The 17764-nt window shown below is 36.1% G+C and overlaps 1 protein-coding gene across 10 annotated transcripts in view; it reads left to right on the forward strand.

Moving 5' to 3' along the window:
* The window catches only part of Asph (aspartate beta-hydroxylase), a 214376-nt gene that overhangs the window by 84627 nt on the left and 111985 nt on the right, over positions 1 to 17764 (forward strand). For 8 of the 10 annotated variants that reach the window (XM_048783014.1, XM_048783017.1, XM_048783020.1 and 5 more), the window contains 2 exons: positions 2466 to 2510; positions 14435 to 14476. In XM_048783014.1, the coding sequence (XP_048638971.1) occupies positions 2466 to 2510; positions 14435 to 14476 (87 nt within the window). The remainder of the gene's footprint in view (positions 1 to 2465; positions 2511 to 14434; positions 14477 to 17764) is intronic. The other 2 variants (XM_048783015.1, XM_048783021.1) reach the window with 1 other exon arrangement.

The following is a 17764-nucleotide window of genomic DNA, read 5'->3' on the forward strand; positions in this document are numbered from 1 at the left end:
CAGCTTTCTGATTGGTGGTCTTGACTCTGCTTGCCCCCTTCAAATCCATCTTTCACATGACCTTAGGATGGTGTGTGGAAATGTTCTGTCTGCATCAGGATTGACTTTAAAACTTTCTGTCAATAAGGTTGTTTTCAATTGTAGATAATAGAAACAAAGCTCAGATTGGCTTAAGCAATAAACAGGTAGGGATAGTTAGATAAACAGGCAGGGATAGTTAGTCAGGACCTTACAGGGCCTACTGAGGAATTTGGATTATAGTCTAGCTACAGTTTGAACATGTGGAAATACTTTAAAAAGTTATAGTATAATCTGATTTATGTTTTAAAGCACTACTTTCCCTCCTATCTAGCTAGAGATTGGGTTGGATGGAGCAAGAAAGGATGTGGGGACTACCCTGTTAGGAAATTATTGAACATTAATCCAGGGAAGTGACTGTAGTGGCCCAGAGTAAGATCAGGATTTTGGGAATAGAGGGGAGAGTATGGAACTTGTGATATATTTTATAGTTAGAACTGGTAGACTTTTCTGATGGTAGTAAAGCAAAGAAATAAAGGGGGGAGGGTTTAGTTTGGTTTGAGTAACTATTGGATAATGGGGCCATTTGTTAAGGAGAAAACAAAGTAAACTGGTTTGAGTGCTAAAGTAAACTGGTTTAGGGGAGCAAATAGAAGGCTCCACATTGAGCATTTTAACTTTGAAAGTTATGTGAGAGATCCCAGTAGAGTTATCAAGCAGAGGGTTGAATATACCATTCGGAACTAGTTGTGCAAGGTCTTGAGATGGATATGAGCATTTGGAAGCCATTATCAGGAAGATGGTGTTAAGTCCATGGAAACCAGTGAGATCATTTTGCAGGTGAATGCAGCAAGTGTAGAGAGGCCATTGCAAGACTGAGGTCTAGGGGACTCCAACATTGTGCAGTTGGGTGGAGAATGAACAGCCAGTGAGTGAGGAGGAAAGTGTGTCAGAAGGAAAAGGGAATATGTTCCATGCTGTCAGGTGACCCCGAAATCTCAGGAGTAGAAAGTCTTTTACGTTTGGAAACATGGAGGTTACTGGATTAAGGGGTGGAAGTGAAAGCCATGATAAATGAAATGGGTTCAAAAATTCCAAGGGTAAGAAATAGTAGGCTACATAAATTAAATAGGAAACTCTTTCTTTCAACTATTTCATGTTTAAGATAATAAATCAAAATCTATACCAAAATAAATCATACACCAATAAAAAGTATAGATGAATTTGTTAAATTTGTATGTTTTTCAAAATACAATTAGATGAAATGTTTCTTTGTTAACGTCAGTGATAATAATAACAAAGGAAGTGAGTAGTACCTTAACAGTGGTTAATGGGCTTAGCCTTAACTATTTTTTGTTTCTTTTTATGTAAAATGATTCCAAATATTCTCCTTGAAACCTGTGTCGTTTTTATTATTAGAAGCAAGGTAAAGCTGTGCAAATGTAATGAGTTTTAAAAAGTACTATTCAAAAATACCTCCTTTTGAGCAAAGTGTGTTGCAATTCTTAAGGACCCAAAGAAAACCTGAAACCATCTTACCTCTAGATTAAGATCTGTTAAATGGATTGTAAAGTTTAAAGGTAATATGTGATATAATTTAATAGAATAATGCATCTTTGTATATTGGGTAGTGATGCCTGCAGTCTCTTTAAGTGTAATTGGATTGACGTGGCCAAGGAAAAAGATAAGATGTTGAAAGTTCATTTCCACCTTTCTGACTAGTGTTAGAATGTATTATCTTGTGGGCTTGAAGTTTAGCTCAGTAGTAGAGCATGTGGGTACACAAGTCCCTGAGTATAGCCACCATCATACACACAAAAATAATCTTTAAGATTATTTTTCAAAAATAAATTATTAAAGATACTGTTTAATTTGAAGATTCTATTTCAATTCAATTTCCATATACTGTTTAATTAATGTTAAAACTAGGGCTATTTTCAAGAGATTGAGCTGGGATTTAGCTTAGTGGTAGACCTTATGTTGATTAGCATCAACAAGGCCTAGGTTCAATTCCCTGCATCCCTGATCCCCAAAATGCTTTTCAATAAAAAACATTATTTCTTCTTTAGAGAAAGAAGAAACAAAATTCGTTGAATGGCATTCCTCAGCTCTCTTATGTCTAATGCACAGTTTTGAAAACTTAAATTTTAGTCCATATCTCCTGCACCAGACAACAGAATTTTGAGGTCAGACTGATAATATTGTGAAGTCTGTTGTGTAGAATAATTGAGAAACACACAATATTCAGTGTTCTACTCACTGGTAATCAATGTGTGTGTGTGTGTGTATTAGAGAGAGAGGTTATAAAAGCAATGTTTTTATGATAATTGCAGTTGAATTTTTTAAAGTGTAAAAATAATCACCATTACTTCAGTACTACCAATCTGTGTTTTAAACTCTGGTCATCAGCAACTGTAATGGACTGTGACTTTCTTGTTCATTTTTAGAAGTAAGTGTTCCCGCTGCAGAAGAACAGCAGGAAGTACCACCAGGTATGACATTTCATTAGATGTATCTTCCTTTTTGGGGGTTAAATTTAAAAATGCTGTTGATATTAACACTAGCCTTATTAAATAAATATATGAAGGATAAAAATCCTGAGAAAGAAGAATTGACTCTATATAAATTAAAAAAAAAACAAAATTCTGTGTTTTGATCAACTGAACCAAAGTAATGGCAAACACACGTTTTATTCAGTGTACTATATATATTTGTGCTGGAATTTGAAGAGTTCTTAAAGTACTGTATGATTTTGCCATTACAAATTGGTGGTAATGTAGAATTTTAGGGTTTTTAAATTTTTTTTTTCTTTTTTCTTTTTTGATTGTCAGGCCATTTGATGGCGGATATAGAATCAAAGTTTCTCAGGATGAAAACTGAATAGTGCATTAACTATGCGATTGCTCAGTTGCTCATTTTGCTCTCTGTTCCCCACCTTTCTTAGAGGCATATCAATGCCCTGTGGCAATGCAGGTGCCCAGGGCTCATCAATACCTTTCCCCCTTCTGTCTCTGGTCATTAGTGAGTTTAAAGAATGGGAACAACTTTTCAGCCAAGGCCTGTGCTTTGGACTACATTTTAGTACTGACATAAACTATACCTGTAGTCAGAAAATGGCAGGTAGTCTGTTTTCTCAATGGGAAATAAAATGTTCTACTAGATGAGGATTTTTCATATCCCACCTCATCTCCAAGTGTATTTCTTTTCATTTTTGTTTTAGTTTTTATGTGTGTGGGTGAGTCATATTTGTTGGTTAAATTTTTACTCATTTTTTATACATGATGCTTAATGAGAATTTTGTAGCGGTGATGTGCATTACCAATGTTGATTTTGGTAGAAATAATTGTATTTTCCAAAATTAATTGAATACTGAATTTCAAGATAAAAAAGTAACCAAAAAATAAAATAGCCAAAGGGTATTTTTAGTTAGTCTTAAGCTTGTCCTTGCTTATTTTATGAATGGAACATTTTAGGTTTTGATAGTTATCATACTATGCACAGGCATATTTATAATATGAAGTAGAAGTAATTGATAGACTGTAATGAATGGTATTACAATATGAATGGGAAAAGAAATCCTTTGGTAAACTTACAAGGTGACTATGGAACAATGAATGTTTTCTATTTAGAAAAGATGGGAGGGCAAGGAAAGCTGATAGTTCTGTCCTGCTTGTGTTGGTTTCTGTTTATTGTTGACTAACACTTGACAGAGTACCCTGTTTCTCTCTGGAAGAAGCAAAGCAAGTTATAGAATCAGCTTGATTCTATTCTATGCCCTTGAGAAAATTATTTTATAAAAATTCCTAGGAAAAAAAGAAGTTACTACAAATCTTTCTCATTATAATTCACATTTTAAAATGTGGATTAACTATCAGGAAGATAACTATCAGCATGAGAGATAATATTTTCTGACCATAACTCTGTGCTTTTATGTTTTTGGCAGTGTTGGGGATTGAACATGGGGCTTTGCACGTGCTGAGCAAGGGCTCTGCTGCTAAGCCACAATCTCAGCCCCACTCTGTGCTTTTATTTCAATATTTTGTAAATTCACCCCAAGATTTTCTTTGGAACATAAATATATAATACAGGTGGTTATGATGATGTAATAAGTTGCTTTTTAAAGATGAGATATTTAACAACCACAACCAAAGCACATAAAAATGAAGATCTGATTAATGAGCATAGTTTCTGGCACCTAATAAACTCCTAGTGAGTGGTGGCTAAGGTATTATTGTTTTGTAATTAATTAGCCTGCTCTGTGAGGTGGATCAAGAGAAGACAAATTCTTAGGGATCTGATCAAGAAGTTGTAATGTATAATTAGATATCATAAAAATTTGATTGACTCACTGCATACGTAATTTGACTTTGCCAAAGGAGAACGTAAGAGTTAGTGGTAGTTATTTCTAACCACTGAATCTGGCTTTCTTCTTTCCCGTAAGTCTCATTGTTAGTCTTACTTCATATTATAGCTTTTATTATTCATAGTGCAAAATATTAATGTTCATAGATCTGTTCAAGATATTTTTGTGCAGTTAGTTGGTTGTCTTTATAGTAGTGTTTCATTACATATCTGATTGGAGGAACTACAGGTACATTCAATGAGGGCCCAACTCCTCATTACATTTCAATCTTTAAAAAATTCATTCACTACAAAACTCAATTGAGCACTTCTGCAAAATGCAGGATGTTAGTCATTTTTTCCTAGCCCTCAGAACCTAACTGATCATTATACAGTCTTTTTATTGCTTACTATTGTTCATAATAACATATTTATCATTGTACTAGTCCCATGGGGCATTGCAACAAGTCACAAGTAGGAGACAGTGACAGCTAGCATTTATTATTATGGAGGTGAACTTCTAAGCACATTCCATGGATTAAATAAGTTTTAGCAGATGTAGCACATCAAGAGGTAGACCTACTGTTAAGTCCATTTTACACATGACATCAAAGAGGCATGGCAAGGCAAAAGTCACCTTCTATGGGTCACAGAGTAGAAGTGGGATTGATCCTTATGTTCTTATTTTGGAATCCACTCTTTGCTATTGTTTTCTAGAGGATTTTAAATAAATGAAGCCCAAAGAGCTGTTAACAGTTTTGAGAGCTATTTTGATATGATAAAATGAAACACATCCTATTTTTCATCTCTCTTTCTCTCTTAATCTTCATTAGTTCATAACTTAGTACTTAGGAATATTGAAGTGTTTTTGTGAATAAGTTTTCCAATAGTTTAAATTTTGTGTCTTTGCTTTACATTTTTAAATTTTAAGTGTTTTGCAGGCACACTCTTGGCAAGGGTGTATAAAGTCAGTCTTAAGAATTAATCATTCTAATATTAGAAGTTAATTATTTTGAAAACTAGATTTTGAAAATTCCTTTGTAATATTTATTTCTTTAGCAAGTTTTTACCTTTCTCTTCAAACTCATATTTACTTGAAGTCATACAGCATGTTTCTAATTATAATATGAATGGGAAAAAATCCTTTGGGAAACTTACAAGGTAACAATGGAACAATGAATGTTTTGTATTTAGAAAAGCATAGTATACATAGTGCAGCATATACACATAGTTCAGATTGATTTATGAATGAATCATTTATGAAGTTCATTAGAGTAAAATTTTCTACCAATCAATATACTTAAAGCCATATACCTAGGTGGTTCATTAACTGTTTTTCTCCAGAAAAGAAAAGAACAACACACAAAGTTAATTTTATGTTTTCAGTAATCATGTTATTTAGAATGGAACACATGAGCATCATAGTTTCTGGATAATTCTGCCTCTCCTGATTCTTGGTAAATGGAGACACAATTCATCCTGCCATGGAATATTCTAGCAATAGATTTCACTACATTGTATCCATCAAGAACTTCCACTCAGGCCTTCCTCTTACCTAGCATTTTTTAACACTAATCACTAACACCCTTAAGGATGCTTTAGGTTGGCAGCCCTAGAGACCTAAGGCAATGGCAGAGATTGGCTTTATGCTCATTGAAGTGAATGTTTAACCAGTATGTAAACCAATATGCTTTACATGCATATTGTTATTATCATTTTTTAATTCAAAAAGCATATATTGCAACTTGCCTTACAGGCTCTGGGCTAACCAGTGGAGCTGCATTATTAACAATGTAGTCCCTGCCTTAGTATGGCTCACAGTCCTGTAGCACACAGCGGAATGGACCAGCTAATGTGATAGCACTGACTTCTCAGAGCGGTGTGCAGGGTAACTCATGCAAAGCGGGATAATAAATCACTCAGCCTCAGAGGGGTGGAAGTGCTGGCTGTAACTGAGTTTTGGACGACTATAGAAGGTCCAGGAGCTAGCAGGTGGGGAGAAAGTGCTTACTGATCAACAACCAAGATGGTGTGCCACGTGAAATATGAGAAGACAGGGTAGAAAAGTAGGCAGCCAGCTTGGAGGGTCTTCTGTACCATGTTTGGAAGTTCAGATCTGAGCCTAAAAATAACAGGAAATCAGTGCAAAATTCTAAGCAGAGAGGTCACATGATCAATTCCAGATTTAAAGACAGTAGTCTAGCAAGTGGGTAGAGACAAGTAATAGGCAGCTGTGTTCATCCAAGCCAGAGACGGTGAGAGGTGGACTGTAGTAGATTGAGGGGAAGAGAGGACTGATTTCATGGATATGGGAGGTGGAAATAATCTGATGGGAGTGGAGAAGAGTCAAAGATAATTCCAACATTACTGGCTTGAGTCCTGTAAGTGAATGGCAGACCCTTCATAGAGATTGGGAATGAAGGAGGAATGCAGAGCAGCAACAGAGAAGACTGACCTGATTTTGGAGATATTGTTTAGACCCTACTGAACCATTTCTTACTGGAGTCTTTAAGTGTGTAGGAGCTTATGTTGAAGCTGCTAAAACTGCAGTTGAACTTTTAACGTTTTTGCCTCTTTACAAGTACTCACTGTTACGCTTTGAACAATTTTCCATTGTCTCAGGTATATTGAAAATGTTGATCCTCTCAAAGTCTAGCTAATTGTTCAATTCTTAGAGAAATTAAATTCTAAAGTCAAACTCATTTTTAAAACCTTTTCTATTCAGATACAATTAATACACTAGGAAGTGCTTATATGTTGAATTTTTACATGTGTTACTCTCTTGTATCCACTACTCAGATAATCAGGAAAAAAAAAAAAAAGGTCTGGCACCCTAAAAGTCTCTCTCTTCTTGCCTATCAGTAACACCTCACTTGTAGACTGAATTGTAATTGAATGTAGCTAGAATCATAAACACATATGCATACATACACATACATACAATTATTATTGTGCTGGTTTCTATTGCTCAATATCATATGTGTGAGCTTCTCCCACCTTAGTATAGTAATTTAGTCTAATTCATTACGTTTTCTGATGACAGATATAGTGATTATTTCTAGTTTGACTACCGAGAAGAAAGGTGATGAATATTATCTTCTACATGCTTTTGGAGGATATAAACAATCATTTCTGTTGGATATACAGAAATTTTTGGCTCCAAGAGCAGAAAGAAACTGAAGGAAATATCATAATTGTTTTAAAATACTTGACACTTATTAATTTATAAAGAAAAGAAGTATATTTATCTCACAGTCTTGGAGTCTCAGAAGTCTAAAAGCATGGTGCTAGCTTTTGATTGACAGCTAGTGAGGTCCATGATATGCTGCATAATATCATGGTGGAAGGCAACACATAAAAGCAAACTTTTTATCGTGGGTCTCTCCTTCTCTTGCTGTAAACTCACTAAAGCGTTCATGAAGGTCACAACTTCATCACTTCCTCTGATTCTAATATGTGAGTTTATATTAAAGTTCTTACAGATGAATTTATGGAGGACACATTCAAGCCATAGTAGTTATCGAGCCTTACAAATGATATCAAAATCGCCTTTATCTATACCAGCTCCTTTTCTATTTCAATATGATAATTTAAGCCCAACACTGTAGTAATAAAATAAATCAGATACTAATATTTGGAATGAAAATGTGAAAAAGTTAGGTGTGAACTTTACTTCTTTAAAAACACTGTACACTTTTTTTATATTACCAATAACATTAAAATAAAATTATTAAACTAATATTTTAAAGTAGCGTACATCACACTTAAAAATCCTTCCTGTTTTTTTTTTTTTTTCAAATCCCATACTAGATTTTTTATTCTTTTCAATATAGTGAAAATGTCAATGGGAGAAAGAAATTTAATGCCTGTATTTCTCAAAAGTTGAGATTCAGTTGTAATTCTGGAGCACTCTTTAAACCCCTAGATTTTCTTCAGCAGCTTTGCAAGTGCTCCCTTGGGTCTTCTGTGGGTAGTTAGTTAATTATCTTGTTAACAAGTTGTCCTTAAAAACAAAGAGAAAAAAGCATTTACTTCTGTTGGTGATTTTTTTTTTTAAAGTAGAATGAAAATAAAGCAGTGTCCCACTCTGTGTCTAGTTGGTCCTTTAATTTAGATTTCCCCTTATTTTTGCAGATACTTAAAGCTTCAAAAAGACTGCCCCTACTACCACAGGAGGACCAGCCTAACCATACGCTCCAAAAGATGGCTGTGATAGATCTTGTGAAGTAAATACTGGGCAGATCAAGATCTTTGGGAATGAACACTAAAGATGTTTTGAATGAGTTATAGTCCACTGGCATTTTGGTGTATTTTTTTTTAAAGAAACAAAAATCACATGTAATTTACATTCCTGCATGTCCTTTTTTGATACTGTTAGTGGGTCCATTGGATTTCGCTTTCCTTTTTTTTTTTTCCTTCTTTGGTGCAGCTTTAGTCATACCTACATTTCTATGTATTTTTCAGACAAGAATTAAGAATTATGTTGATGATATAGCAGCAATTTGTCTTGGCAGGATTTTAATACATTCTTAATAACTAATGCTAACTATATTGGATTGACTTGTGTAAGCACTGAGTTAAACATGACTTCAAAGCCATTAAGAGTGTCTTGTATTAGCACTCTTAAAAACGGGAACAGACATGATGATTTGCTGTGAAGGCATGAGTTGTATATATCTGCACTGATATTCTTATCAAAAATTTCTACATTTGCTTCAGATATTCAGGTTACATCACAAATTTTGATATTTTTGTAGCTTTTAGTTGGCATATTAGAATAATATAATATTTTGAGGAAAGTTTTAAATTATCATTAATTTATTTTTCATAATGAGGGGAACTAAAATTCCTTGTTAGGACTTAAGGAAAAAAAATGGCCTGCAAAAATATCTCGTGCAAAAATGCTATTTAGCACCTTGGATGGATCATTTAATAGCTCTGGCCCATTCAGTATTTATTTAAATTTTAGGAAATGTATACACATTACTGGTGCATACCTTAAAGACTGCTCTGCCTTTGGCTAATTAAGTAATGCCCTCACAGCACCAGAGACTGCCCCGTGCTCTCACTGGATCAAGTCCATGATGTCTCTAGTTGGGTTGATTTAGGATGTATGTATGACAAGTACTCTCCCAGCCCCATGTCTGCTGCTATTTTTCACAAGGGATGAGCCTTTTCCTTTCTACACTGAAAGTTTTCTTCTATATTTAATGTGGTTTATTTTTGGCTGGGAAATACCTGCTGTGATAAAAATATTGCTTTGTTAGAAAAGGAGGTAGTTGGAGCATCATTTTCAAAGAGCCATGAATTATAAAAAAAAAAGCCATAAGAATTGGTGACATCTGTGGGTCAAGGGGTTGCTCTTTATTATATTAACATTGTCTTAAGGTGGCTTTTTTTCTGCTTTTAGGGTAAAATCAAAGACAGTCGATATTTTTATCATTATAGATTGTAGTTCCAATGTAGTGAGTTCTGCATGCTGACCCGAGGTGTAGTGAAACCTGAAATAAGAGTAAGACAAGCAATAATTTTCTAAAGCTGTGATATGGGTAATATAGAGCTGATTCTCAACTTGTAATTAAGCTCTTCATATTGTGAATTATAGAACATTACTTTTTATAAAGCTGTATTTTTTTAGGGAAACTTAGGAATGACATAGAACTAATGAATGACTAAAATAATTTCTGCTGAGCTTTTGTATATAACCATCTGTAGTACTCTAGAAACTGAGGATTCATTATGCTGTGGTCAACTTCAAATAGTTTTTAATTCCAAATGTCTGAATTAATGAGCCTTGTCTTTACAAACATATGCCATGTTGGGCAACATCAATGGAATTTCAGTAATGTAAATGTCTTCTGTTTAATGTTATTTGAGTGCAATAAAATGCAGAAAGATTCTTCTCTACATTGTCATTATTTTTAAGTAGTACATTTAATTTTGTTACATAACAAAATCTGTTCATTCTATACTTATGAACATTTTAGAAGAATATAACATCTTTTTTAAAGAGAGAGAGAGAATTTTAATATTTATTTTTTAATTTTCGGCGGACACAACATCTTTGTTTGTTTATGGTGCTGAGGATTGAACCTGGGCCGCACCCATGCCAGGCGAGCGTGCTACTGCTTGAGCCACATCCCCAGCCCAAGAATATACCATTTTTGATGACCAACATCACAAGGAAATACTTTTGTCCTCTTTATTTTAACCTATTTCTAATAGGTATGCTTATTTGTTTTAACATGTACTATTATGCTACCTTGTAAGGGGATAGAATTGAAATGAAGTGGCTCTTGCCTCAATCCTTTGTTGATTTTTGTTCTGTACCTTAAGTTTTGATTATTCCCTGGTGAAATCTCCCTTCCCACATATACACCATTCTTATCCTCCATGACTTTCTATTGTGAGGATATGAACTTCATCATGAGTGGATGAATGACAAGCTGAAAATATATATGGCAGATTCTCATTCTTCATTGCTCTCATTTTCAACCTTAGTTCTCTAGACAGAAAAAGGGAACTAGACAAGTAAGAAACAAGCTCCTGGGGTTCTGGAGAGGGGAGTTTTCACCTCTAACATGTCCAGAAGAAATGAAGACTGCTGGATAAACAGATTGGATGCACCTACTCCGCCACGCCTAGGGAGTTGAGTTTTCTCAGCAGCTGGGTGTTATCCCTATTTGCAGATGAGTAAACCAGGAATCAGCCCTGGTGGAAATTCCCTCTGGCTTCTGGTTTTTCTGAGATATTCTAGAGTGAACATGTAGGCAGCAGATGGAAGAAAGCCACAGAGCAGGAGGCCAGTTAGGAATCTGACTAGTAATAGATGATGGTACTGAGGACTGAGCTAAGGAAATGGTGGTAGAGACATAGGGAAGGAGACAGGAAAGATGTGACTTTTGAAGAGTGAACAGACACTATGAGTGCTAAGGGAGGAAATAGAGCCCTGGGTCTTGGGGATTAACAGGTAGGTGCCTGGGTTTAGGCACTTGGAAAGGCAGATGAGCCTGAGTGCAAATTAGCTCGCATTGTTGGTCCAGCAAGAACTGCTCACTATGGACACTGGCACAGTAGCTGCAACTAGGTAGAGTATAGTACAGCAGAATCCATAAAAGTGACCAGTTCTTCTCAATGATTGCATGACAGTTTTTAAAAGATCCAGATTCCATTCTTTTTAGTAAGGTTTTCCTTGCTCAAATAAAATAATATTGAAAGGGATAAAAAGAGTCATATTAATACAGATAAAGAATGTGTAACTTTTTTTTTTTTTTCTGTTTGGACATGAGTATTTAAACTCTAAATGTGAGTTACGAATGACCTTGTCCTTTTATAATTTTCAGGGAAAGACTAAGCATTCATCTCCCTTACTTAAAGGACTGCCCATTACTAGATATGCAAAGTGTGATTAAAGTAGTATTTTTATGCATTATGGCCTCTGAAATGGGTCTTTCTTGTTCTGTAACCCTGGGAAGATTCTTTAGATTTTCTAAGCCTCAGTTTCTTTATCTGTTAAATTGTAACTATCTCCCATGGCTGCAAGGATAAGTGGGATAATCTGCATTAAGTGCTTACAACAATGCTTGGTACATAGTAGTACTCAGTAAGTCATTTTTCCCCCCTTTGGCACAATGAGGTCCAAATGAGGCCTCGCAAAGAAGCATAGGTAACAGAGAATAAAGTGACACTTGATTATTGGTTGTACAGAATCCTAGTGAATCAGAAAACTTCTTTACTTAAGCTAAAGTTAAGTGTGAATAAAAAACAGAGTTCAAAATGTCTGCTCTGTATATTCTCCATATCCAAAGAGGAGTCTCAGAACTCAGCTTGTTGATATGGGGAGAGGGATGGAAGGAGACTCAAGAATGAAAACAAGACAGACCTCTTGTCCCAGGGCCTGGAAGGATCTGGGTTAGGCCTTATTTGTCTTATTCCCCACCCTAACTACTGGGGGGGAGGAGGGAGAGAGATGGCGGCCCTTGTTTCTGAAAGTATAACCAATCACCTTGTCCTCGAAGTTACTGGGGGGATGTGGATCCAAAGGACATGGGTTGACCTGACCAGGGCTCTTTGACATGGAATCAGCACCTTTCACTTCTGTTTGGAAGGTGACCAATTCAAACCATTCCTCCTTCCTTACTTTTCTCCCAGGGTGGGAAGATCTGTGAGAGCCATGTTCTCCCTTTTATGACCAACATCCACCTGTTCTTTCTAGTCTGGGTAGAAATTTGCATTGCATGCTTAATTGTTCAAGTCACATTAGTCCAGCATGACTCCTGGAAGAAATTAAAGGTTAAGGGCTTCCTGTAGGTACTGCTGATCCCAATAGAAGGAGAGCTTCTACAGGACTAAGATTTATAATGCTTCCTTGCTGGATCCCTGATGCCTACAAAAGTACCTGGAAGATACTAGGTGCTCAGTTCATATGTACTAAATAAGTGGTATTATAAGGTCTAGTTCAGCTATTTAACTTTGTGGCTAGGAAGTTATAGTTAATAAAATCAGGTGTTCTAGAATATTCAACAGAGACCAATAAGCCTCCCCCCTTTAAAAAAATATCCTGCATACTTCTTGCCATACTGCCCAGGAAGTATGTGCAGTCAACTTTATAAAATCTCTCTCCATTTCTTTTTCACAAAAGGCACAGAGTGGCAGAGTGGGAAGAACATGATTCTTAGGAGTTATTTAAACCACTGGCCTTTATAGATGTAGAATCTAATTCCTCAGGCTCAACTTTCTCCTTTGAATGAAGATTTATCCCCTGCAGGAGACGGGGATATACAAGTCATGATGTTCTTAGTGCTAACCCTGACACCTAGATTGCAAAGTTAGTTCCCTTTCTTCCTCTTATATCAGGTCTCAAAGGAACCAAAACATTTAACCTATGAAAAGGCCTTCCCTGCATCAAAGCCTGCCTTAGATTTATTTTTAACCTCCTCACATTGAAATGTCTTAGGGAAATAAGTGTGAAAAACTCAGGACTGACAAATTGAATCATCCATCGTCCCTGATTGCACCACACACTCTCTCATCTACTGCAGGGAGAGGACAGAGTGTATGCTTTTTGTCAGTCTCCCAAACTCTGCCTCATCCCCACGTATGTACATGTACATATGTACCTAGTGGTATCCAAAGGTAACCTAAGTTCCAACTGGAACCGTAATCAACAGATCTACCTTGAAAATTAAATAGATCCAATCTAGTTGATTTTCTTTGTTTATTTACGTAGAAAGAAAGGATCTAGTTAATTTTTATTCTGTATCTATAACAAGTTTACTATAGTCTGGTACCTATAACTTGTAGACTTGTTATAAAGTTATAGGTAAAGTAATGATATTATAAACACATGGTCAGTTCATTGGCTGTTGTTTTCCATGGGAGGGGTGGGTATTCTTTGATTAGTCCTTGTGGGTTTCTCAGCATTCAATAGCCCCATTTGTGAGAGAGACACTAAGTGTAATTAACTTGATCTGAGGCTGCCAGAGATGGCTCCTTGTGTTCCTCTCAGGTTTCTCAGCAAGGAAGCTAAAGGCACACACCCAGGGTTCAACACGGGCACAGCCACATCACTCATCTGAATATGAGTGAAGTGCTTAGCATAGAGAAACCAATATTCCAGGTAGTGGGACATGCTGCATTCTTTTAAAGCACACGGTGTCATTATAAAAACAGTCTTTATTGTTTTAGGAGTCAATGAACATATTTAAGAAGCTTTGCAGATGGCTTGTCTTCATCCCAGTTTGCTTTTATCCATAGAGATGCTTAGAATTGGTGGACATCACTCATGTTAACTCTCACAGATGAGGAACCCTTAGCCTGGAATCTGATTCCTAGCCACGGTTCAGTGACTTTTATAAGTAATTCAAGCAAGCCCAGATCTTGATATTTTGTAATGGATTACAAGTGCAAAGAACTCAGGATTTAGGAAAATTGAATCATATGCCCAAAAATATTTTGCTTAAATTATGTTCATTGAAATTCATTAAAATGGCCTTCATTAAAATATTCTCCTGTATTTTGAGGTATTGAATGGTGACTTGCAAAGTAATTACTTTGTTTTGTCTTTAATTTTCAGAAACAAATAGAAAAACAGATGATCAAGAACAAAAACAAAAAGGTGAGATTGTCAAACAGCCTTTAAAATATACACAGAAATACCATTGGAGAATAACAACAATTTTATTTCATATCTCTAGTTAAAAGTATATGCTACTGGTTTCATTCTTTCAATGACTTTATCAATAAACATTTATTAATATTGTATGTAAACATTAAGAGCTAAGGCTCAGAGAAAGATTGCCTGGGTTCCACTCCTAGTTTTGCTATTGGTATATGTGTCTTTGGAAGCATTACTTAAACTTTCTCCCTCGGTTTCCTCTTCCAGAAAGCTGTTTTTATGATTAAATGAAATGAAAGCAATTAAATGAAAATAGGTACAAATTTCCTAAAGCAATTTCAGGCACAGGGAAAGCACTTAGAAAAATTAAATATTATTTATTATTAATTTGTTCACAACAGTGCTAGGTATATGGGAATCCAAAGATTACTAGAACATAAAATCTTTTTTCAAGGAACTAAATTGTTGAAAAGAGACACACAAAAGTTACAGCCATGCTGAAAGAATTACCTCTGCCTTCCAAAAGTCTATTACAAAGGCATCCTAATAACGTTTTATAACTCAATAATTTTAAGTTCAACTTTCACAGAGGTTTCTGAACTTATTCAGAATGAAGAACTATATTTAACATTAAAAGAATTATATGACTGGTCACAGAACAGTGGTTACGCTTTTAGCATCGGCTGAATAACAGAATCTTTTATGATTATATATACTTATAATTTCAGGAATATCTTTACTTTAGAATGATGAGAGCAGCAGCTGCGTTTGAAATTGTAGAACATATGTACATGGTGAACTACTGTTGATCACTGGCTGTGATGTCCTAGCTCACAGGTTGAAGAGAAGGCATCAAGTTTGTGCAGATTTTTCTGACTAGTTGTTTTTCAGTTTATTTCAAAGTAATACAAGGATGTAGTTTTACATGTTAAGGTTTAAATACAAAACAGTAGTCCTTAGCCTACTGCTCCCCGTTGCCGAATCTTGCTCACCAACTTTCTTTTAGCGCTTTCTAGCAATTCCCTGTGTATTTCTAAATATCCTAATAATTCTGCAGTCTTCTCTTCTGTATTGGAAACTGTTGATTGTTTCATAGGTGACTCGGATATCTCCAGCATTATACTCTTACATACTCTCTCCTGCCTTTCTGCCCATCTTTCAATATATCCATGACCTAACTATAATCAATAGACAAATGCTGAGGAGAAAATCATAAAGCAGAAAGGAGTATATCAGCAACCCTTGTTGGAGTTAATTACTTCCTCAACTGCAAACACTCCCCTTTCTTGTCTTGTCAGACATTCTCCTAGTTTTCTTCTACTCTTCCCTGCTGACTTCTTCCTGGTCTTTCTGGATGGACGATTCTCATCTCCCTGACCTTTAAACACTGGAGGACCCTGGACTCAGTCCTCAGGTTGATTCTCTATCTATATGCACTCCAACCTTATCTCATCCAATCCTTGGATTTAAATATTATGTATGCCAAAGAATATTTTATATTTAAATATTCTGTATGCCAAAGCCTAGGGTTCTTCCCCTGACTCCATCTATATGTCCAGCTGTCCAGCTGTTGTCTCCCTGATGACCTCAACTTCCCGCCTAATAATGACTTCAAACTCTGGTGTGAAACTGAACTCAGGATCTTCCTTCCTTAAAACATACTTCTCCTGTGACCCTTCTCTTTCAGGCCTCTCTGTCATCCATTAGCACATCCCAGCAGCCTTCTCTTCAGGGTACCTTGAGAATCCAACTCCTCCCTGCCACCTTTACCTGCTACCACCAGGTCCAAGCCATGACCCTCTTCTCCATGGGTTATTCTAGATGTCTCCTAACTGCTCTTCCAGCTTCCAGTCTTGTACCTCTGTCTTCTTTTTCAACACAGTAGCCAGAATGATCCTTTTTAACCTGTCTCTTACTCTGTGGCCCAGATCCTTCTAGCATATTCTTATCTTCCTCATAGTGAAAACAGAGCCCTCTGCCATGGTACAGAAGGCCTCACACAATCTTTCTCTACTTTTTTTTCTGCTGGTTTCTCTCCAACCTCCAATCCTGAGACTCTCAATGCTTTGGACCCTCCACTGCAGTTACACTGGTTTCCATGCCATGCATACACAGGACCAAGGCCTGTGCACTGACTGCCCTCTCCAGGCTGGATGTTCTTCCCCGCGATGTCCACAGGGCTTGCTCCTGCGTCTCTCCTCAGCTGTGAAACCCCCAACCCTGATCTTATTTAGATTGCAACCCCCTTGTGTTCCACATCCTTGCTTTATGTTCTCCATTGCACTTTTGCCATGGGATAGAATAGGTAGTTTAATCCTTTGCTGTTGTCTGAATCCTCCACTGGAACAAAGATTCCAGGGAGAACATCTGTGTTGGTTTTGCTTACTGCTGCATCCCCTGGACCTAGTACAAGCTTGCATACAGTAGGCACTCAGAAAATATGTATTGAATGAACTTCTATTGTTTTTCAATTAATAAGTATTAATATTAAAAGATATTCAAGGCTTTATAAAACCCAAAGTGTAAGAATAAGAGCCAGAGGCCCAGTTGAAACTAGAAGGATTACAAGATCTCCTGTGACTTCATATGGGCAAGCGCAAGGGACACGTGGAATCATTGTACCTATACCGTTTGGAGCACAGAACTAACAGGGAAAAGAAAATCATCATTTTAAAACTCTTTAACCTTTGATTTCTTCATCTAGGGATGAGGATAATGGTTCGTATGCCTTGTAGGGGATGTGTCATGGCAGAATGATAAGAAGAAAATATTATTTGTAAATAATAAATGCTATCTGCTGCTATTAGAGTTGTTCAAATTCAACCACTATTATTACCCAAATACCTGGTCTTCAGATTGCTTTAGTTAATAATACTGAATTGATAGAGTTGGACATATAACAAAGCTATACCAATTTTATAATTTAGCTGAGACTTTTTGAAACTCCACATCTATTATAATTATAAAAGCAAAGGTATTTTTAATCCCAAAAGTAAGACACATAAAGGAGAGATTTTTTAAAAATTGAATAAGTCTAGCTTTATTTTTTTTTAATTTTTTTATTTTATTTTTTTTTAATTTTTTATTGTTGGCTGTTCAAAACATTACATAGTTCTTGATATATCATATTTCACACTTTGATTCAAGAGGGTTATGAGCTCCCATTTTTACCCCATATACAGATTGCAGAATCACATCAGTTACACATCCATTGATTTACATATTGCCATACTAGTGTCTGTTGTGTTCTGCTGCCTTTCCTATCCTCTACTATCCCCCCTCCCCTCC

The sequence above is a fragment of the Marmota marmota genome, unplaced genomic scaffold (assembly GCF_001458135.2).
Source record: "Marmota marmota marmota unplaced genomic scaffold, marMar, whole genome shotgun sequence".
Taxonomy (NCBI): Eukaryota; Metazoa; Chordata; class Mammalia; order Rodentia; family Sciuridae; genus Marmota; species Marmota marmota.